The sequence below is a fragment of the Euleptes europaea genome, chromosome 13 (genome assembly GCF_029931775.1).
Source record: "Euleptes europaea isolate rEulEur1 chromosome 13, rEulEur1.hap1, whole genome shotgun sequence".
NCBI classification, from domain to species: Eukaryota; Metazoa; Chordata; class Lepidosauria; order Squamata; family Sphaerodactylidae; genus Euleptes; species Euleptes europaea.
Window position 1 is genome coordinate 11639426 of NC_079324.1, and position 23976 is coordinate 11663401.

General features: G+C 44.2%; 1 protein-coding gene across 1 annotated transcript; it reads right to left on the reverse strand.

Annotated features, from left to right (window-relative positions):
• Positions 1 to 1743: 1743 nt before the first annotated feature.
• On the reverse strand, positions 1744 to 23816 carry ATG4A (autophagy related 4A cysteine peptidase). Its single transcript, XM_056859448.1, has 13 exons — positions 23699 to 23816; positions 16946 to 17017; positions 15127 to 15198; positions 14282 to 14380; positions 13160 to 13261; positions 10782 to 10854; positions 7960 to 8039; positions 6875 to 7062; positions 6688 to 6766; positions 4457 to 4602; positions 4196 to 4252; positions 2762 to 2873; positions 1744 to 1912 (listed from the first exon to the last, which is right to left on the reverse strand). Exons 1-13 carry the CDS (start codon positions 23706 to 23708, stop codon positions 1848 to 1850), a joined length of 1155 nt encoding a protein of 384 aa, XP_056715426.1. The 5' UTR covers positions 23709 to 23816; the 3' UTR covers positions 1744 to 1847.
• Between the last annotated feature and the right edge of the window lie 160 nt (positions 23817 to 23976).

Consider the following 23976-nt stretch of genomic DNA (forward strand, 5'->3'; position numbering starts at 1 on the left):
TAACAATAGGCGAGCCGCCTGAGGACGGAGCATTGCGAGGCAAAAAGGCGAGCCGCCAGCCTCCTTCATTTTCCCCGTTTGTGCAGTGTGGGAGAAGTGGCTATAGCCGCTGTGTTCTCCTGGCTGCTTCCCGCTGCTTCCCGTCCTTGAATAACAATAGGCGAGCCGCCTAAGGACGGAGCACGGCGGGCGAGGCAAAAAGGCGAGCCGCCAGCCTCCTTCATTTCCCCCGTTCATGCTGTGTGGGAGGAGCGGCTACCGCCACTGTTTTCTCCCGGCCGCTTTCTGTTGCGATCTGGCAGTCGCGTCTTTCAGGCGCGGCAGAGCAGCGTGCGTTTTGCAGCAGGCATTTGGAGCGCTTGTTAGCGGTCGAGCCAAGCCGTTTGTACTTGCCTGCGCCGTTCTTGCCGCTTTTGCCTTTCCCTTTTGAGTTTTGGTCCTCAGGTCACCAGAGTGACTGTCCGAGGGTTCATCTAATTGTAGTGGTAAGGCCACTAGCAGGCTAGGGTCTAAATTGGCAGGTGCTATATAGCTGTCCTGATGCCGATCCGCAATTTTTTTTTTTTTTTTGGCGGGAAAAGACCCTTCTGAGGAGAATAGGCAGAAAATTAAGACAGTAAATAGAATTGAGTAGTAGATTAGTTAGGTTAAGTTTAGGTTTGTTAAAATAAGAATATGTTTAGGTCTAATAAGTAAGGTTAAGGTTTCTCTATTATTTCTGTAGCAGAGAGCTGCTAGAAGGCTGCTCTCCCGTTCAAGGCAGGAAATAGAACTGATCATAAGGGGGCGTTTACCCTCAGAGGTCAGAAAAATTTAAATATTTGGTTCCTGCCTCCCGAGATAAGAGGAAAAGGAAACACCCATAATGAAGATGCCCTTCTCCCTCTGAGCGAGAAGAGAACTTTCACTGTGTACGGTAAGTCCACACAGCTCACAAATATCCAACTTATTAAATGTTTTTAAGAAATTTATTAGACGCACATGTAAAAGTGCCCTTACAGGAAAAAAAAGTGTAAATGTTTCTATTTTAAAATAAATAAGATACAATTTAAATGAAAGACTCTTTGCTCAGGAACAAAAGTTTGAATAATGATTTGAACTTAAGGTCAAGGTGAAATGTGCATAATGAGAATTACAGAGGAAGAGGGCCACCCCAAGACTTGGGCCTGGCTTCTCCTGCACAGCCAGCCTTCCTGGCGGGGGCGGGTTTGCGCAAGGGACACTGTTCATAAGTTTGGAGGGGGTGCTCTCCGCATCCCCAATTTCTTTATGTATCTCCTAGAAACAGGAGGACAATTGCAAAATCACATTGATTAGACACAGTTCCTGTTATAGAAACAAAGTGTGGTTGCCAAAACGTTAAATATTTTAACGAAATCAGTTTTCCTCCTGATCAGGTTGATCTCTTAAAACAAGACAATGAAACTATTTCCAAGATACTGTCCACATGAAGGAAAGAGAGGTAAATACAATCTTTTTACCTCGACATCATGCTTTCGGTGTGAGAAGTATTGCATTATACGACAAGGACTAATAATAGCCATCCAGGTTACCGAAGGCATTAAATTCCCAGCTGTAGCGCAGAGTTGTTACTCTGATAACATTCTTTTCTTTATCCCAATAAGTTTATTTTCTTCAGATATTAAACATTTTGGGGGGAAATGCACGTCTCGGTCCAGGATCGACTCTCTTTCCCACTTGGGAAGTTTTCTGAACTCTTGCCCCAATTCCCAGAGCTGCTCTGTTCGTGGGTCATATTCAGGCACTTTGGGGCTAGAAAGGCTGTGTGTTCTTAGACACCGGCATATGCTACACACGGGCACACAAAAGGTCAGCGGATGCTTCCTTCAGACGCTCAGGATCTCAAACTCTTCTTCCAGTTCAAAGAGCTTATCCGTGGACTCAATGAGCTCTGCAGGAAATTACAAACAGGAGGATTCTCAAGGGAGAGCTTGGCTATTGCTTGCATAAATTTATTTGAGCAACTTTATCTGTGTCAAAATCTAAACAAGTCTTTCCCCGTGTAGTCAGGAGAGGAAGTGGTGGCTTTGATCCCCTCGCTTTCTTCTGTAGCCTGAAATGCTGTTCTCGTGGAACCTTCAGGAATGGCATTAGGGGCGAATGGGGGAACTGGTGAAAATTCCCCATTAGCAAAAATTTACCACGAGATCCAAGCTCATGCTACTTATTAGGTATTGGCTCTTGAAAGCTTGTACCCCCCAAAATCTTGTTTGACAAAGCTGGCTGTTCTACTGCAGACCAACATGGCTACCTTCTGAAACTAACTTGTTAAAACTAGTTATGTTTCAAGAAGGTCAGCACTAACTTAAAGGAAAAGCAGCGACCAAAAGAGCCCATTGTGGTGATGGCAGAGCCCCTGGAGTTCAATCCAGTACTCCTGGATTTCCACTCAGGGCTCCTAGTCAAACAACAGCAGCATCTGTGTGTGTGTTGAGATGTGCAAAGAGAAGGACGGGTAATCTAGGTGAGGAAAAGAGGTTGTAAAGAGAGAAGCCATAGCCCCATCCATCAGATCCCCCCTTCCAATGACCACCTCTAAGTGAATCCCCTCTCCAAGTTGATAGAAAAAGTCTGAGTTAGTAGACAAGATCTCGTTTCCACAGAATGATAAAGGGGGGATCCCACTAGACCCTGCCCAAGAATAGAGTAGCATGGAAAGGAATTTCTGTAGAAGGACAGAGTGAAAAAGTGACCAGGGGCCTTGTGCCACCTGAAAAAGCCAAGTCATTCAATCTTGTACCTGCTCCAGTTGTTGTTACTTCGGGTTTCGTAGGAGGTACAAAAGGAGGCCAGTGTGGGGGGTGCTTCTGAACCAGCTCAAACATACGCAGGCTCTGTTGCTTATGAATCTCCTGGGAAGGATGACAGGTCTTAAAATATGCATCAAAATCAGACTCCCACCCAAAGTAGCGAAGCTGAGAACTGAGGACACTTGTGAACTGCGAAGGCACAACAGTCAGCTCTCAAGAGCCACCGTGGCCTATGACAACGTGCATCACTCTCCAGCCGGATGACAGGTGAGCTCTTGAGTCAACGGTCCTCCTCCCCCTCCTCCCTTAGCAGCACCTCTTAAGCCAGTATGCTTCAGCAAACAACAGAGGGAAGATTTCTTGCTTCAATGTAGCTCCCCAATGCACTTATGGGAGCCTGACTTTGCACAAAGGTGGCCACTGGAGGGCCCAAAATACCCTCAAACCCCTAACTGTGCCTGTTGGATTTGATGAGAAACTCCACTGAATCAAACCAAAGCAGTTCCCAAACATGGGTAAGCCCATTCCTGAAGGGTGGTGGTGGATGTAAGGTGGCCGGGAGCAGCGCAGCTATGGTGTCTCCACAGAGGCTTCCCAGCCGCTGCAGAGAAAATAAAAGTATTTACCTAAAAAGAAAAATGTAAAATGGGGAAAATGCCCCTTAGAAAACCGCGAGGCTATGCCACCCAAAAAAGTGGTGTAGCAACGCTGCAACTTGAGTGGGCGGTCCATTAGGATGCTGTCTAAAGGCAGCTCCACCCCCTGAAACGCCTCCCAGGATACCAGCGTGGGGACTTGCTCCGCTGAAACACTGCTGCGTGGCATCCCGGGGCCAGCATGAATGCCCCCCATGCTGGCATAACTGCCCCTTTTCCCGGGGCAGGTCACGCCAGCTCCTATGCCAATTTGCCACCCCCCTTTCAGGATTGCGGTCCAATTATCTCTAGTACAATTTGATCATATAACAGCACACACTATAATAAGCACACTAATGCAGGCACACAACAATTAGTAATGTTGTAATATTACCTCTGTGACTGCTTTTTCATTTCCCAGCCCTTTGCCTCCCTTTTTGTTTAACTCCTTGGCGATTAAAATATTTGAGCCATTTGGCTCAGTGCTGCGACATCACAGTAATGTAGCCAATGGCTGCAGTGAGATATCTCAATAGTTGGAGCTCCTGTTAGCTCAGGAGTAGCAAACATTGCAGTTCACATTTTACTCAGCTTTTTTTTCATTTTTGTGGCTTCGATTTTTTTGTTGTTGTTCTACTATTGCAGAAAGAACTAAAAGATTATCCAAAGCAGCTATATAAAAAGCTGTAAACCACAGAGATTTGTCTTTTTGGGGGGAGGAGCTCTTTTATTTACAGTATAACAAGACCGCCTATACCAATTAAATTCAAAGGGTTTCCTAATGCTTACCTTTTGCACCAGGCTACACCAGTTATCAAAGTCCTTTTCTTCTTTACAAAAGAAGCCCTGTGAAATTACAAGAATATTAAGTTTGAAATAATTTACAGGTTAAGAAAATTACTAAATCAGAACCACTATCTTGGGAAACTCTGAAATCCACCGATCTGTATATTAGTTCAGACAACTATCAGGTGAAAAGATAACATCATCCAGATCAACCAATGTGCCCCTCTACACTCCACCCTGCACACTTTTCATCCCCACACCTACCAATGCTACAGAGGGATCCAGATTCAGGATCTTCATCCGAAGCGGTGCTTGTTGGCAGTGGAAGCTGTGGTCATCTACCATACCATTTTCTTCAGAGTCTACAAACAGCTGGGTAGTGTGAGGATCCAAATAGATCAACTCATTTCCTGTGTAGGGAATAGAGCTGTTCGTTAGGAACAGGAATGACCCAAAAGGGCTCAGTCTTGCGTGACTGACGGACAGCCCCAAGAGATGTCTGCAGGGCTGCTGCAAAGCTGGGGACTCCAGGGGCATTAAAGCATATTGCGAGCTACTGGCCTAACCTTTGATCTCTGCTGTTTGGCTGAAACGAAGCACTTCAAGACAAAGCTGCTTTATGCTGTTCTAGATACACTTGCAACAGAGTCCTATTACGAGTGCTTGCCCTTACCACCTTTTTTTTGCCCTCAAGTCACAGCTGCTTTATAGTGACCCCATAGGTTTATCAAGGCAAGAGACATTCAGAGGTGGTTTCCGCTGCCTGCCCCGTCACGACCCTGGTATCCCCTGAAGGTCTACCATCCAAATACTTGCCAGGACTGAGTGTGTGACTGGCCAAGGTCACCCAGCAAGCTTCCATGGCGTGAGTTGGGATTTGAAACTGGATTTCCCCGGATCCTAGTCCAACACCTTAAACCACTGCACCACGCTGGCTCCTATTACAACCTTAGGAGAGGTTTAAACAACTGTCTTGATTTTGAGAAGATCAAAAGGGATACATTTGAGAACGAGCTTCTTTGGATATTGTGCCTCCTCCCCTTTATCTTTGGAGAGATGGCATAACAAGCTCTCTGAGGTTCATGAGCTCCTTAACCCTGCTGCTTTCACTAAAGGGAAGTCACAGAATTGAAGGCGAGATTCTCTGTTGTATCTCTCTTTCAAGGGGCTTCATAACCTCCCAGCTAATGGGAAATCCCACGTTCACATAAACCTTGAATATCCCACCTTGGTTATCATTTTGGCCTGATGTGGTGAGGAAGAAGCATACATGCTAGAGGCCTACTCCAGATTTCTCTCTCTGGACAGAACTGGGGGTGGGAGAACTGAGCGTCTGACCAGGCCTGCTAACCACCATTTCACAGATGAACGCTTCAATTAAAATTTTCCAGTGGATTCACCTGTCATATCCCAGAGCAGATCTACCCACACCTTCAGCAAGAACTATTAACAAACATGCAATACCCCCATTTTATTTCTTTCCTAAGGCAAGATGGGTGGGGGGATTTCGTTTCATTTTGTAGTATACAGCACTGTCGCGAACCTTTGGGTCGGCTCTCATTCCTCCTTGCCCTTCATGTAGCCATAATCACATTACACAATTTCAGTCTTAACCAATAATTCATGGAAGGAAGGTTCTTTCTTTTCCCTCTAACAAATTTCATTTAAATTGAAGTATTTGTACCCCACCTTTCCTCTTGGCTTAAGGAGGCTTACAGGAATAATACATTACAGATTAAAACCAGATAGAACTCCCAAATACCTCCCCCGCCAAAAAAGATGCCTGCTGTTCATTCCCCACTGAAAGCCCTGACCAACAAACAAGACTTGCCGTACCTCTTCAAAATCTCCAACAAGGGGACTTCCCCTCACCTCTTAAAGGAGCCCATTTCACAGAGCGGGAGCTGTAATGGAAAAGGCCGGGGCTCTGGTTGACACCAGGAAGACTACCCTAAGCAGGGTGACTGCCACCAGGTGGCAGCCTTAAGACTGTAGTTGGGCACAGGAACATATGGGAGGAGGATGCCCTACAAATATGTGGGCCACAGGATGAGAGGACTTTAAAGGTCATAACCAGCACCTTGAATTGAACTAGCAATCAGTGTAGCTGTTTCAAAGATATGAACCCATCAGGTACGTGTGTAAAATGCCATCAAGTTGTAGCCATCTTACGGCAACCCTGTAGGGTCTTCAAGGCAAGCGACTAACAGAGGTGGTTTGCCATTGCCTGCCTCTGCACAACAACCCTGGCATTCCTTGGTGGTCTCCCATCCAATTACTAAACAGGGCTGACCCTGCTTAGCTTCTGAGATCTGACGAGATTAAGCTAGCCTGGGCCATCCAGGTCAGGGCTCCCATCAGCTATCCCCTGACAATAATCTCTGTTGCCAGATTTTGGACCAGCTGCAGCTTCCAGGTAGTCTTCAATGGAAGCCCAACATAGAACATGGTACAGTAATCCAACCGTGAGGTGGCAATTATTTTTTCCTCCTTACCTAAAAATCCTATAAAATAGTAGGCATTGTTTGGTTTTCCTCCTAAGGCTCCCAAGGACTGTGGCATCTTAAAACACTCCTACAGATACAAAGGGGAGAAAACACAGAGATAATAGTTGCTTCAAGCATCTATTAACAAACACACTAACAGACCCACTCAACTACACGTGCTGTATAGGAGCCTGACCTTAAAAGCATCCATATAAACTGGATTGATGTGGTTGATCCCCAAGCGAAGAGGTACGATCAGCAACAGGGGCTTCCAGCTGCAGCAGAACCCTCCTGGGCTCTTGCTCCGGCCGAGCAAGCTCTTGGGCAACAGCGAACTGCAGTGGGCACTGGGGCAGTTCTGGGAAGGGAACCAGCACATCTTCTCTGGGAAGAAAGAGTCAAGAAAACCTGCTTGCCGAAAACATTTTTGTCACCTTCTACACCATGACACATGCGCACACATTTTGAACAAATTGGCTTCCTCCATCACTCCTTTGGAGAGGGAGCACTCTCCCACTCAGTGCGCCATCTTCAGTGAGGGGAACAGAGACGTTCCTTGTCCGTGAGGAATGGCCTGTCGGGGCAGAGGCCTCAAGGAAGGTGCCAGCAGCAAGGAACAAAGCCAAAGACGTTTTGCCTGCACCACTTGGATAAGTTCGAACAGCCACCAGTAATGAAAGCCCAGTGGAGGGTTTTAAGGCTTGGGGAATGAACAGCAATTACACTTTCTAGCTTAAGTGACCAGCCAGAGAGACACAACCTTTGTGCTAATAAGACAATATACTCAGAGGCTGTATGTGTCACGATCCTCAACAGAACAAGACACAAGAGATTTCAAGAACACCAACCTGTTAAGACCATTCCCCACCACCACAAGTAAGCTCACAGTCAGACTGCTGGCACCAGTCACAACAAAGAAACTGTAAAGCCTCATAACTTCTCTGGCAGGGAATCTGCTCGAAGTGGTCATAGAATGAGCATGCAATGGCCAATATGCTGGCTTTAGGAGGGGGACACAGATTAATCAGGGAGTATGTTGGCCAGAGCTTGCCTTAAGGTACTGTTCTAATTCCTGCTAGCTTGTTCCCTAGACATTCCTTGTGATTTCAATGCAGAATGGAATTCATCTGAATAACGAAACTGGCCCATACTTCTCCAAATGCAGCATTACTGGCTTTCATAGTTTCCTACACAGACACTAGAGCTCAGCCCCGATTCAGTGTAATGCCTGGGCACATCGAAAACCTTTTTAGAGGTGCAGAGGAGATATTTCCAACTTACTGATGTCTTCAATCACCACCGTGTTGTCCATAGACACGTAAACAGCCAAGGAATTCCATTCATCAAACAGTGCCAGTTTCCTGAAGGGCAACATTAAAAGCCATCATCGAGAGATGTTCCCATTTAATGTTCAAAGTCCCACCTTCATTATATCCAGAGAGATACAAGGTCAGAGGTGCTTTGGGGAAAACAAGATTCCAAAGCACCCTAAATTATGACATAGGAATGTTTATTTGGGTTATAAAACTGGATACTTCCCCTTTTATATTCCTGCTTGGATGTTTTTCACATACTGCCATGTATCTGCCTCAACAAATCATACATTGTTCTCATTGCTGTGCTTCATAATCCCTGTGTTACAAATGCATCTTTAAAGTAACACCCTCACATGATGAAGAAAGGCTGTTGGCCAGTTTGATCCATGCTTGCAAGAGTGAGGTTGACATTTGGGCCAGAACTGAGCTACAGTCGAGAAGAGAAACAAAACTTGCAAGCAGCTCCCTGGGATCATGTCTTTTTAAAAAAATAACTAAAATTAATAGCGAAAATGATCATTAACACAGAAATGCAGATTGTTAACAATACAGTGGCCAGCTGGCAGTTCAGTGCAGGGGTGCAGAGTCATTTTCAAGACTCGTGCAGCTCTTCTCCACTCCCACCTCTTGAGCCCAGGGGGCACAGGCCTACCCCACAGTGCAGACGTGTGTGTGTGTGTGTGTGTGTGTGTCAGCCCAGTCTCTCATCCGGCAACACTTGGGCCATCAGTGAGCGTGCTTCTCCTTCAGAAGCTAAGTTTTTTTGGGGGGAGGGGGCGGTCTGGAAGCCTTTGGATCAGCCATAGGAGGGCTAAGCTGAGAGAGGTGGATGCTGAAAGAGCTGATGGGTGACGGTTAGGATGTGGCTGCCAGCGACTGACTTTTGGAGCCAAGGAGGGCTTCAGAAGCTTCCATTATATTTTCTACTGTATTTCAGATGTGCTACCTTTAAATTACTGGTGTGGAAGAGGCTCCCTTTCCTCAGTTTTCTCATTCATATAATAAGAATGATTCCTTAACCTGAAATTCTGAGGTTCTTTCTCCTTGCCCCCCAAATTCTCACAGGAAAATTATGTAATTTAATGCCTCGTGATGACCACTAAAATTATTTTTAAAAGCAGGGAGGAGGAGACCAAGGCATGAACTTAAACCAATACCTCACAATCCTGAACTCTTCAAAATACAGCCAGAGTACAACAGTGAGTTGTGATATGACACAGAGGCTATAATTCTGGTTTAAATTGTTGTCTTCTATGTATTTTTCTATACAATACAATACCTTTATTGGCATCTTGAAGTAATAAAACATGCCGAACAGCCAGCGAAGATAGGTTAAAATCATTCTTATGATTCATTCGTAATGATAATTTATCGATTAAAATTACAGTATATAATACTTGAGCTCTCTTGAACCGGATGATCTTTGGGAATTCTCTCAGAGAGGGCTGTAGCTATTAGAGGAGGCTATTAGAGCAGTGAAGTTACTATCCTGATCTGCTAAAAGGAAGCGAGTCATATCCCTTTTTGATCTTATACGCCGAGGATCTGGCAGATGGCTGAGCATTATATGGCAAGGTCTGCTGTGGAATGGATGTATTTTTCTTATAACTATGGTTTTATTTATATCGTAAGCCACCTTGAGTTCCGCAAAGTAGACGAGCGGCTAATAAATGTTTAATAAATAAATTATGTTCTGCTTTAACACAGCGCTCAATCCAGATAAGAAAATTAAGCAGCACCCTACAAAGTAAATAATGTAACAGACCAATAACCGTGATGGTTGTCAAAAACTGCCCAATAACAACTCAGCCCACCAGAAGCAACCCAAATTTAGATGGTTCTCAAAAAAATTTTTAAAAGACAAAACCCACAGCCTTACATAATTTTTGAAATTTAAAGGGGAGGCGAATCAACCCCTCTTATGGCAACCTGGCCCAAAGAAGCCATGCTGCTCAAAAGCATTGACAGGAACACTTGAATCACCTGGGTCAATTTATTCAGCTGTCTTCTGAATCATGCCTTCATCCAGCATAAGACAGCCTGCTTGTTTCTGCTCTCTGGGCCAAGGAGAGCCAGTGTGATGCCACCAGTACATGGGCCAGAACTGGACTGAGGAGACCCAAGTTCAAATCCCTACTCAGCCAGTGAGCTCACTGGGTGACCTCAAGCCAGTCAGGGCCTCAATGCAGACATCAGGCCAAACCACCCATTTGTCCCTGCCTCTGTTCAGAATTCAAACGGTTTGAACTTCTACATACGGGCAAACCATGGTTTACAGCTGTTGGCCCCGTTTCATTTCCCATCTACTTCAATCCAGGCGCACTGGAGGCCGGACAGTGGCCCCGACTAATTTGTAAGTTCAGACACGGCACCAAACCATAGTTGGCACAGACCACGGTTTGCAAGCTCATTTCAGACCATGATTTCTGATTCTTGTTTGCTAGCCTGATCATAAACCATGATTTATCAACTCAGACGACATGCCAAGCCAGAATTAGGCTTCCTTAGGGTGACGTTGGAGCACTTTTCAGTTTAACCTACCTCGGAGATTATGTGAATAAAAGAGAAGAATCCACATCTGACACAAGAATACATCTGACACAAATGTGATTCACCTCACACAGGAATAGCCTTAATGGTGCAAGAGTGGGCTGATGGGCGTGCAACTAAACCGGCAGGCAAGGAACGGCCAATGGTTCTACCCACAGAATTTTGCGAGGTCTTTTTTGCCTGCGCATGGGCAAGCATAAATCCTACACATAGCACAATGCATAAACGCTTGCTTACTTTAACACCTGGGCCACGGTGTTTGGTCCAAACCATTCGCCGATGGACTTCCCTTCACCAACACCCATCTGTGCTGTGTGGATCACAAACAGACACACGGAAGAACAGAAGTGTCAGGTAACTGTGCACAGGAAAGGGCACATTCTTTGCATTACTGCACTGTACACATTTCCGACTCTCTGGAGTGGTCTGCTTCCAGGATTTGGCAGCTTGTTCAATGTCGAGGGTCACGCTGGAAGATTATTACGAGTCAGAGACCTTCAGCCACATTGCACAGCCTGTTACATGATATTCACAACTCACACAGAAGAGGTAATCGTTCTGAGATCCCAAAATTGGTCAGGTGGCTTTTCTTTTTTAATTGGGACAGCAACTTCCCCAATGAATTGCTTTATTTATCAGGGAATAAGTATTCATAGGGTCGCCATGAATTGGAAGCGACTTGACGGCACTTAACACACACAAGAATTCAGTACCGCTAATGATGCTTTCAGAACAACTGGTCCGCTAGAACATGCTGCCTTAAACCATTTAGATCCAAAGCGACTCTCGTTTTTGGATCAATATTGTTACCCCTCTTACAATAATACTCTCATCATGAAAACAAACAAGAAGGCTTTGCTTTCTCCTGTGTCCATGTGGTAATATCAAAGTAGTTGAGGCTTCTTTTATTTCTCTGCTTTTTTGTAAGCCTTTAGCATCTATTGCTACAAACCAGCAACTTGTAAGGCAGTGGACAATGCAATTGCCAAACACCTCTGGATGAGCAACAGATGAAAGAGAGGGGAAAGGATCCAGGCATCTCCCAAGTACAACCACAGCTCCGCCTCCCAAAATACGTGCCTGCACTACACAAGCCAGGTTCAGGTGGAGGGAGATGTACTTTAAATGTACTGGAACCCTCTATTTTCCACCTGCTTGTAGATGCTTAAAAGTAAAAGCCCTCTGTGCAAAAACCAGGTCATTACTGAACCACGGGGTGACGTCCCATCATGGCAGACTAGGCAGACTATGTTTACTGGGGGTGGGGGGTTTGCCATTGTCTTCCCAAGTTGTATACACTTTACCCCCCGCAAGTTGGGTATTCATTTTACCACCCTCGGAAGGATGGAAGGCTGAGTCAACCTTGAGCCGGCTACCTGACACCGACTTCCGTCGGGATCGAACTCATGTCATGAGCAGAGGTTTGACTGCAGTACCACAGCTTACCACTCTGCGCCACGGGGCTCTTCTGTAGATGCTTATGCCTATTTTATTATTTGCTACTCTCAATTCTTCTCTATATTTTTTGGTTATTGCCTCTCCTTGCAGCTGTTAGTTTGTGGCTTGTGGACTTCAATTGTTGCAAGCTGCTTATGAAGCCAATCTTGCATGAGAAGGTAGATAAAGGGTTAAGTGATGAAAAGAAAGGTGGGGTGGAACTAATACATTTCAAAGCAATAGGATGATTATTTTATTCAAGACAAAAAAAAACCTCAACACAAAACTCAACAGTGTTTCTACATTCACAGCTAAACAAAGGTCTAACTAACTCCTTCCATACACAATAACGTTTGACCAAGAGGTACAGCATTGTGTATAATGCGGTAGCTTGTATCTTTCCAAGAGGATAAAAACCACATTAAACAAATAGTAAGACAAAGGGTAAAGGACATCGAACGGCAGCATGACATAGCAAGGACACCAGGCTTCTTATCATCTACAAAAAACAGATATATACTAGCGCCACTCTCATATCTTATGGAGCTAAGTGTAATCAAATGACGTAGAATCTTTACACTAGCTAGATGCGATGTACTACCATCTGCTGTAATGGAAGGTAGATATAATAAGATTCTGCTTGTGAGGAGGATCTGTCCATGCAAACTTGGAGAAGTTGAGAGTAGGGAGCATATTTTCTTAAAATCCCCTATTTATAATCAGCTTTGACTCGCCATATTATCCCCACTATTGGAAAATCTATCTAGTTATTCTAACAAATATAAACTTAGAAAACTACTGGCGGATGAAAACCCTTCGACCACAAGACAGGTTGCCAAATTTTGTGTTGCAGAGATTACACTACATAGTAAATTAAAAAGCAAAGGTGCAGATAAAGTTGAGCTTAAACTACTGGATCTCAAAAGTGGAGAAACCTGACGGCTGTTTTGTTTATGGGAAAGAGATAATTGTCAAATTACTATGCAGTAATCCGATTTTAATTTTGATACATTTTTATATTCTATTTTATTTGAAATGCTGTAAGATTGTTACATATGGTGTGTATTTATTGGTCTTTGACCGCAAATAAAAATTCAATCAATCGAAAAGCTCCAAATATATACCAAATAAACAGCTTGGAAATCAGAGTGGGTGGAAGAATTTAAAACCACTTTTACCCATTTGGTGGATGGAATAACAGCAGTCTTTTCTGTCCAGGAAACAGTGCAAGATCCTGTGATATTCTTCGGGCTGCTTTCTGTGCTTCTCCCACAGCCAATCTGTGAAAATTATCCAGGATTTGAGAAATCGCAGTCTCTTTCCTCAAAAGTCACAGCAGGTATCAAATGGATTCATGGCCTGGTAGAGGTGGCCCCATATCTTTGAAACACTCTCCCTAGAAAGTCCTCTTGCCACCATCATTCAGGCACTCAGTGAAACCCATTTCATTTTCTCAGGGCTTAGTGGATGTTTTAAATACATATGAACTCAGGCAGCCTATTCCTGAAGGGGGGGCATTTAGGCAGCGGCTGGGAGTGGCGCAGCAGCGTCGCCTCCACAGAGGCTTCCCGGCCACCACAAAGAAAATAAAAGTCATTTCCAAAAGTAAAAAGCGAAAATGCCCCCATTGAAAACAGTAAAGCGTAGCCACACCACAGCTCGAGGGGGCGTTTCTGGGTCCAAAGGCAGCTCCATCCCCAGGAACTCCTGCTGCCAGTGTAGCTGCAGTGGTGGCAGAGCCCCATGCAGCGGCATGGCTTCGTGGTGCTGGCGTGTTTACCCCCTCGCCGGCGTAGGTGCCACTTTATTCTGTGATAAGGTGGCACCTACCTCGGCGTGGGGTCATGCCGGCTCCTAAAGAGCTTCACCCCCACTTTAGGATTCCAGTCTTCCTTTTATGACTGCGTCAGTCCTATTCTTTGCTATGCTTTAAAAGTTACACTTTGAACACCGCCAGTGAAAAAAGCAGCTCAATAAATATTCTAACTGAATGAATAAAACCAAGCCACTGGGAAAGCCAGTAAACACAGTCCAGAAAATTTAAAATCCTGTTGAACTGAGGAATCTAGTGTAAAGTGACTTACTTCTGTTCCACATGTCAGGCTGAAGTCCGCAACTTAAACAGACTACCATGGGAGTCAGAAGTGCTGCTGCAGAACTCCTCAGACCCAAGATTCTGCAGAGACATCTTAGACATCATTCGAGCATCCACCTTTCTCGCCTGAGTTCCAGTACAGATTTGAACAAACACACACACACACACATTCTTGGAATTCTCTTCCAGAAAGAAGCACACTTACCCCGCCCCAAGTGCCGGCAGATCAGAGCCTGGGCAAGCATCATCTGTCCACATCGCAGCATGCAGCCCCAGCCAGCATCGGAGGATGGGCCCGTGCCACCTAGGTCAAAAATCGCCACAGTTACACATCTAATTGGGCTCCCCCTCCACCCAGAAACAAGGATGCCAGCCTTTCCTGGATCACATTTTTGACCAAGGCTCACAGAAAAATGCTTAGTACCAATCTAAACTCTGGCTGGAACAGTAATTGGGGCCTCAGTTTGGTACCAGTATAATGGCAACATCATGTACAAGGCAAGAAATTTTGCTTTGGATTTATTTTTGGTAAGACTGCAGTGACATAGAGGACTGTGAGCAGTATCGTGAAAGGACCACAGGCCTACTTCCCATCTCGTAAGAGCAGTAAGACCTTGTTGAGTCTTTGAAATTCAGATGCCCCCAGAGGGAAAGATGGGCTTGACATGCCGCCCCTCGAGTTATAGAAAGACTATGGAGGAGGGAAGTGACTATCAGTAACTCCACCTGTGACTGCAGGAAGACATCTATCAGCCATATTTTTGTAGATTCCAGAGGACTTCTGAATACAGGCGTCTGCCTAGAAGAATTAAGACTGTTTGGTGCAAACAGTACAATTCCACACCCCTGGGCAAATGGATAGATTTGATCCTTTATACTCCTATGAAGCAGTAAAAGGTCGTGATACCTATTTTTCAGAATTAATTGTTCACATTTTTACAGGGTTCACATCTCTGAGCCCAACCTGATTGGGAAAATTGAATAAAATAAAATAAACATGGAACGGTAACGGAGAGAAGAGATGGACCATATCCCAGGAAGCATACCTACCAATTGGTGAAAACTTTCTTCTGTAGGTAAACCAAAGACGACCACTTATATCAGACAGCAGTTTATATTTATCTAGAAATTAAAAACAAACAAACAGCATTAAGATGGGGGGGACTGCCAAATTATCGGCATCATGTTAACCTAACTTCTGCAACATCTGCTCTGATATCTCTTGCGACAGAAATCCTAAAACTTGCTAAGGCTCAGGACTGCCACCTAGAGCATCTGGGACCCCAGATTTCATTATAAAAAAGGTATTCAGGCCCATCCCACATTGGACCATCCTGGCAGACTTAATCCCTTTTGGACAAAGGATGATCCGGTTTAGGCCAGACCAGATATTTATTATGCAAGTTCAGAGCCATTACCAGGTGCTTGATGGAGGTGGGATATGGCTCTGATCGGTAAAAGCAGCCTCTGACTTCAGACATTTTTTGGCTTCACTTATTGCAGTCTATTTCTCTGGCGTATTTCTTGTTATCTCTGCCTCATGTGCTAGACTGCACAGGTGCTACCAGGTTGGTTATAAGTTATTTTGTTATTGCTCTAGTACTGCGCTGGAAGAGTACCTTCTCAGCGGGTCAGTCTAGACGTTCTCAGGAGGTCCTGGGTAGTGGTGGTGGGTTACCAGGGTACTTTCCAGGAAACCCTTATTCTAAAGGAGTTTCCAAGCAAAGAAATGCACCATATCCACTCTGAGTCTGGCCTGCTGGGAATAAGGGCGGGATATAAATCCAATAAATAAATAAAACATTTTTTCCTTTCTATTATAGCATCTCTCAACTAGCAGGCACCACTGAATCCTCAGAAGTTAAGGGTGGAGTAAGGATGTAATTGTCATAAAATAGACCCTTCCCACTCCCCTTTTTCTCTTCAGTACCAAGTATAGCTGTTGTGACAGTTCACTGGAGAATTCCACCCTCCAAGGCTAAAACTACAGGCTCTATGGAATTATGCTATTTCTACCCTGTCTTTCAATACTAAAGAATCCCCAAGTTACATGTGGTAGGAGGTTGCTTCCCTCCTCGCCAAAGATTAAGTTCCATAATTCTTCTACGTAAAAAAACAATTTAAAAAAATCAAAGCCTGCCCAAGCTGCTTTATGTCTGTATGCAAGGGCACATGGAGAGAGGTTGTTTAACCCTTCCAGCATGGTATAGTGGTTAAGAGCAGTGGACTTGAATCTGGATTAGCCACTCCTCTACATGAGTGGCAGACTCCAATCTGATTAACCAGATTGGTTTCCCCACTCCTCCACTTGAAGCTAGCTGGGTGACCTTGGGCTAGTCACAGTTCTCTTTGAGCTCTCTCAGCCCCACATACCTCACAAGGTGTTTGCTGTGGGGAGGGGAAGGGAAGGAGATTGTGAGCTGGTTTTATTCTCGTTAGAAGGTAGAGAAAATCAGCATATAAAAACCAACTCTTCTTCTCCCTCCAATACTTTCCCCCATCAAAAATCACTGTCCTTTTTCAGTGTGTTTGTGTATGTGGGGGGTGGGGGTGGTAAAGGGTAGGGTTTCTAAGAGAGACCGTCTTCTCAGTTGAACATGCCTAAAAATAAAGCCACCTCTGTTTACTTCCTAGCCACCTGATTACTAGAAATAACTTTAGTCGCATTTCAGAAACATCCCTCATCACGATAGCATCCTGTCCCACCTAAATAAATTTCCTGTTGGCTACCTATACACACATGCTTGACACTGCACATGCTACGCTGGTTCCCCAAGGATTTCTGCTCTCTATACAAACCAATGCAGTGGTTCAGAATACTAAAACTTTGAATATAAAACTTTGAGGGGTACGAACAGATGAAGCCTACCGGTTTTAAGGTGGTGCTGCCTTCCCAAGATCCACGCTGGCTCATCAGTTTCTGGAAGCTCGTCTAGATACTCTGCAAAAACAATGACAGTTCTTAAAAGTGAACACGCACTTAGCCGATTCTCTCCTTGGTTATTTGGGTGATTTTTGTCCCTGCTTGGTGCCTGTGCCAAATTTAATTCTAGTAGTGGTCCTGGCATCTTCTTAAACTGTCACACTTACTAATAGAATCTTAAGGGATAACTATTAGACTGTGAACTTTTTCATTAGCATTTCAGCACTCTAGCAAATACTGAAACTAGATCCCACATAACAGGGGCCAAGCATTAAAATTCACAATCTGTGACCTAAAATGCTAATTCTTTTGTTAGAGAAAAAGGCAGAAGGATTAAAATAAGCTGTCTCAAAGTCCACTCTTCTTTCCTAATCCCCAACTTTATACATGCAGAAAGATACTTATAGACACACCAGTGAAAACCACAGTGTATTTTTAATTATCAGATTTCTATCTGGGGTGGGGCAACCCCGATATGCAATTGGTTATCAGTGGAGAGGATGCTTCAGTCGCTGCCACTCAAGACTTTAAAGCCAGAACAATAACAGTAAAAAGTATTCATGTATACAAATTATATACGTAGACTGATTTACTGGTAGAAGTCCCCATTCTATAGAGGTTGAGTAACAGGGAAGACAGCAGGAATGAGTGGCATAAAAGTCCAACAAATAAATAAAATAAATACCTAGCATTCCTGTCTTAATACTGGGTAGATTTTGACCAACCTGTAAGCTCTAGTCCTGCGGCAAACCCATAAACAGATTCCAGCAGACGGCAAGTCCACAAAAGCAGTTTTATTGATTAAGCACGACAGGTTACAAAAGTCATATTCAAGATGTTACTAGTGAGGGGCTAAGGGAAAGCATTTGGCATATATACAAAGCAATAAGAGATAACCAGTAACCCTGGCAACCCCCCTCCCAGTGGCAGGAAGGAGTACTTGGCAATTCCCACACTGAAGGAATCTATGAAGTCTAAACACTGGGCACGGACTGGTGATCTAATCTGGCCTTGGAGAGAACTGCAAAACAACACCTGGGAGCGCAACCATGAACTGTCTTCATGGCCTGCTCCTGACATTCTGCTCCCCTAAAGACCCCCTTCACCCTTCCCCGAGGGTTTGTGAGGGTAGGCGAAATGGAACTCTTGCACCAGGCCGGGGGCAGAGACGTCACGGGCACGCACCCATTCATCTTGGGCGGGACCAAAATGTTTCCAACGAACCAGGTATTGAAGGACACTGTAGCAAAAGCGGGAATCCAGTATCTTAGCCACTTCAAAATGTTCTCCCCCCCCCCACCACCACCACTTCAGGTTGTGGCTCGGGATGCCATCTTTGGGAAGAAACGTACGGTTTTAAGAGACTGACATGGAACACAGGATGGACTCTCCGTACAGACTTGGGCAAGGAGAGTTCTACAGTTACTGTGTTAATGATCCGGGAGATAGGAAACGGACCTACGTATTTGGCAGTGAGTTTATCACATGGGCGGGTGGTGACGGACAGGGGTTCAAATTTTGTGGCCAAATTCTGGAAAGCTTTCCTCAAACTGGTGGGAGTGGAGCAAGGACTTTCTAGTGCCTTCCATCCCCAAACGGATGGTCAAACCGAACGAGTAAATGCGGTCCTTGAGTGTTACTTGCGTTGCTATGTTAATTACCAGCAGGACGACTGGGTGAACCTGTTGCCTTTTGCCGAGTATGCTTATAACAATGCAGTTCACCAATCCACAGGGTTCAGTCCATTTCAGATTGTCTATGGTAAAGAGTTTAATCCTGTGGGCCATGTCGATGTGTCTGAGGAGGAGGGGGGAGCTGATGTAGCTGAATGGATGTGTTCCATTCAAACAGCCTGGCCATGGCTGGTCAAAAATCTGGAGCGAGCCAAACAAAAGTACAAAACCCAGGCTGACAAACATCGTTCCCCCAGTAAGGAACACAGGATGGACTCTCCGTAGAGACTTGGGCAAGGAGAGTTCTACAGTTACTGGGTTAATTATCCGGGAGATAGGAAACGGACCTACGTATTTGGCACTGAGTTTATCACACGGGCGGATCGAAGATTTCTGGTGGACAGATAGACGAGATCCCCCACCCTGTATTCCTTACCGGGGGAACGATGTTGCTTGCTGACCAGATTGAGGCAATGGGAGGAAGGGTTTCTAACAGCTAAAACAGCCACTTTGGCAAACACAAGGTAGTCTGATATTACAGTCCATTGTTTTAATGACAGCACAAGATTCTGCTGGTTTTTTCTCTTGCTATACAGTTTTTAACCATAGCTTTCATAATCTTTATAACAATTGACAATAAATTCAACTGAATTCCTTTGCTAACATGGGGACAAGAATACAAGCATACATAAAAACACACTAAGAACAATACAGAAATCATTAATAACAACAACTTGAAATGAATCTAAAATAGAAAATTATGTTGCACTGCAAAGCTAAATCGCTCTCTGGGCTCCTTTAATAAATAGGGTGGAATACTAGCATAAGAAAACAATCATTTCAAAGAGGGCAAAAGGCCTACAGTTATCAGCAGTGGTTTCATTTGCAACACATTCCTTTGCTTAATCTAGTGTCATGGGACACACAGAGCCTTCCCAGTTGAAGATGGGTGTAACTGTTAGGGGGGAAATTCTTCAGAGCCAATTTAGCTCTCAGGAGTGCCAGTAGAGAAATATTTTGTGATTCTCCAAAGCAGTATGAAACTATCTTCCTAATATCAAGTTATGTTAAAGTGTGATTTTAAAAAATTCCTGAGAAAATAATGCACGCTGAAAGTTTCAAGCGTTGCTTTTTGTACTTCAGGGAGTATAACAAAGAGTTTGCAATTGGTGGAATCCTGCTTCTTGAAAGAATGGCAAGATCCAAAATTGGCAAGTTAAGCAAATAAATAAAATAAAATTTAAAGACATTTTTACTTCTGGTAGTCTTGATTTCATAAATATTTATGTTTGTGCCAATTACTGATTAATCATACACCAGAGATCCCAAAAGTCATGGATGAACTATCATATCTGACATTCAACTATCAGTATGTCTCCTGCCCAGAACGTTCACCCAAGAAATATTGCTTGTATCTATCCCAAAGGCATCCAATTTCCACCCCCAGAATCAAAGGCAAGCTGCAGTGATACAGGGCAGAAGCACAGTGCTATGGAAATGCCTGCAACTCACAAGGAAAAGACAGCAACTTCCTTTTCTACAAGATAGTGATTCCCAACCACTTACTCAAAATAACCTGTAAGCAACTTCTTGTTCGTTTCAGAAAGAAAGCCAGCAAGCCAGTGGGGAGCAAGCATAGGATAACACTGTACTAGACTAAGCTGTAACCCGAGAAGCCCTAGGTTCAAATCTCACCTCACTCTTGGATTCACTAGATAGATGGCCTTAGGCAAGCTGTTCCTTCTCCACATCAGTGACACAAAAGCTATTATTATACAGAGAGCTGATGTGACACATCAGGAGGCTCCCAGTTCAAATCGCCCCTGTACCCTAAGCAAGATTCTCTCTCTCACCTGCTTATCTGCCGCACTGGCATAATAATATTCACATTACAGTTGTAAGAATTACAAGAAGATGATGTATATAAAGCATTTTGAGCACTTGAAAGTGATGTCTAAATGCTATTATTAGTGACTGTGAGATCATAACCAGGATGGTAAGCAGCAACTCCAGTTTGTGTGTGCGTACACACGCATATATAATATCAATACTATCAGATTATTCAGGCACCTCCCCTCTCCCATGTATCAACCTGTGCTACTGGACCAGCTCTAGAGCACAACCAACTTAACAGTGCAGAGAGGAAACCCACTTCATTAACTGTAACAACCTTTTATCTGTTCTTACTCCATCAGAGCGGGGAAAAGGTTTCACTGACAGAAAAGGAATCAGCTGCAAGACAATCAAGTTTTTGGTCTAATATTAGAATGGAGGTCTTTAATGACCTAATTGCTCAAACAGTCTGACTTGCAGCAAACACACAAAAGGAGTGGTGACTCAAAGGTTAACAGATTTATTGCAATAAATCCTTTCCTGTACAGGAATCTTTTAAATCAAAGGTGTGATTTCAGCTGATGAATCTTTCTGCCACCATAGATCTGTCAAAACTTTACGGTGCTACAAGAATCCCATTTGTTTTTGCTGCAAAAGTCAAACACAGCTAAACGCTCCAGAAACTGAGTAACAGGAAGACCCTACGTGACTATACTTTTATTGCGCCGTTTTTTATTTTGTTGCTAGCAGCCCTGGGCCCGGCATTGGCCGGGGTTTGAGGGCAGGATCAAAGTCTAACTAACTATCTGAATTTTAAATCCTTGTGCTTTCTAAATTTCTTATTTGTTAGCTTACTCAAGCCTGTCTCTGGAGGCTCACCATACAAAACCCACTAGATAAATAACATACAAACTTAAATCCATGATAGGCTGTGGCAGCAAAAACTACCAGGCGTCTCGCAGACCACGCTTGCTCTGTTTAAAAGCCTAGCCCAGGCTTTTGCAGCCCTGAGCCCGCTTTGCCAGAGATACCATGATGAGGGTCCCCAGCTGGCCGATTTGGGGATCCAGCTCCGGCATCCGACGACATGGGGATCTGGTCCACGAAAGCAGAAGCCGGAATGGTTTCCCTTCCCAGCTGCCACAAAACCCTCCGCGGTGTTCGCTGAAAGAAAAGCCCCCATATGGGAGTTTCCGGGGGGTCTGCTCCCCGACACGGCTGCAGAGGAATAAAGAACCGCAGCCAAGGGGAAGGTAGTGTGGGGGAGCAGGATTGTCTTTTTTTTTAATGTTTTATTATTTTTCAAATTGGTTTACAATCTTAAGTATCTTTCAATTCACATAATACATAATATAAACGATTTCTATCTTATCTCTAAGCAAGTGTATATAGTTAACTTCCCCTCTCCCCTCCTCAGTCCATTTAATATCCATATTTCTCTCTTTGTATTCAGTTCTAATTCATTATAATAAACCATATCTGTCAATATCTTAAAATATATTTTTTAACTTTGATAACTTAATTACTTCAAACAATTTGAATTAGATCAAGCCATAACCCTTAATATTTCCCAATTTAAATTCAGTTACACTGTATGTTGTCCATGCCTCCCATTCTCCCAAAAATTCAGTATTTTCTTTTTGATTGTCTTCACGGTGTATTTGGGCTTCGTCTCCCAGCGACAGGGTTGCCAACCTCCAGCTTGGGGAAAATTCCTATTCAGAAATTCCTATTCAGGAATTTTCACAGCCAGTGGCTGTGCGCTGATAATTAATTTTCCTGAATAGGAATTTTCCTCAATTTGACTTCAATGCACTTCTTGCTTGTAGTTACGCATCCTCCAGGTCGGGCCTGGAGGTCTCCCGGAATTGCAACGGCTCCCCAGAGGTCAGTTCCCCTGAAGGAAACGGACGGTTTGGAGGAGGGCCCGATGACATTATAACCCGCTCAGGGTAATTTGTCAATATAGTTTTGCTGCTGCAAGAATTGTAATAGCCAAAGTCTGGAAGCAAGCAGATAAACCTTCAAATAGGGACTGGAGAGAAAAATTATGGATGTATCTGCGGATGGCCAAATTAACAGAATTCCTACACGGAAAAGATATGGAAGAATTTAAAATAACATGGGTGAAGGCCGTCACATATTGGGATAAACTGGCAAAAATGGATTTTACTAAATTAGTGAGTTATAGAAACAGGTTTTGTATATTCTTTATATTATTGTTAATAATGATAGCTTTAAAACTGTTTAGACACTGCTTCGGAAGTCCGGTGATGGGTCACTTTTTATGGTGGGTGGAGGGGCAAAGGGGTTCTTTGAACTTTCTATTTCTTTTTAATTTAGATTGTATTAATGTAGATTATTTCATCGATACTCTTTTGTATTTTCTTTTATATTTTTTTATTATTGTTTTATTGTTTGTTTTATTTTGTGTTATAATATATATATATATATATATATATATATATATATATATATATACACACACACACACACACACACACACACACACATATACATATATATAAAAACATTATAACCCGCTGACCTTCCCCCTCCATGCTCGCCTCCCCACCCCAAATCTCCAGGAATCGCCCAACCCGAAGTTGGCAACCCTGCTCCCCCCACCCCTTTTGCAGAAAACGTTACAAAGGCCAATTCCGCCGCTGGGCCGACAGAAAGCGCCAGACGGGACGGAGCGGGGGCGGGGCGGAGACCCTTGCTCTGAGGGAGGGAACTCTTTTTTTATATATAATTTTTTTTATTATTTTCTTATTAAGTCACATTCAATTTCAATACTGTCATCTTCAGAGTTACATAAAATAAAACCATTTCAAACTAACCAGCCTAATCAGTATTGACTTTTCTGACTTCCCCTCTCCCCTCCTCTATCAAAATAATATCTATATAATCCCCTCTGTATTTGTTTTCTAATTCATTATATCATTTCTATAAACTACATATAATCATCCTATGTACTTTAATTATTGAATACTTCATCCTTTCAACATTGATCAGCTGAATTAAGATTAAATCATAGCCTTTAACATTTCCCATATTTAATTCGTTTTCACAATATGTTCTGAGGGAGGGAACTCGGGGGGGGGAGGGGGGAACTCGATCCCAGGCATGGGGGAGGGTTCTCTTCGCCCCACCCCCACCGGCCGCCTCAGCGACCCCCCAGTCCCCTCACCAGACTCCATCCTCCTCTTCCCGCCGCCGCGACCATCCTCGGCTCCCGCTGCTTCCCCCCCGTCCGGCTCCGCCGCGGCTCTTTCTCCTCCCCGCAGAGAAAACAACTCCACGACCACCACCACGTCAACGGCGGCCGCCGAGCAGCCCGCCGGGAGCTGTAGTCCGCCCGCCTGCCCAGGCGAAGCGCCGTCCGCTTCCTGTCCCCCCCCGTCGACTACAACTCCCATCGGCCCCAACGACTCTCACCCAATAGGCGCGGCCGGATTGGACTAGCGG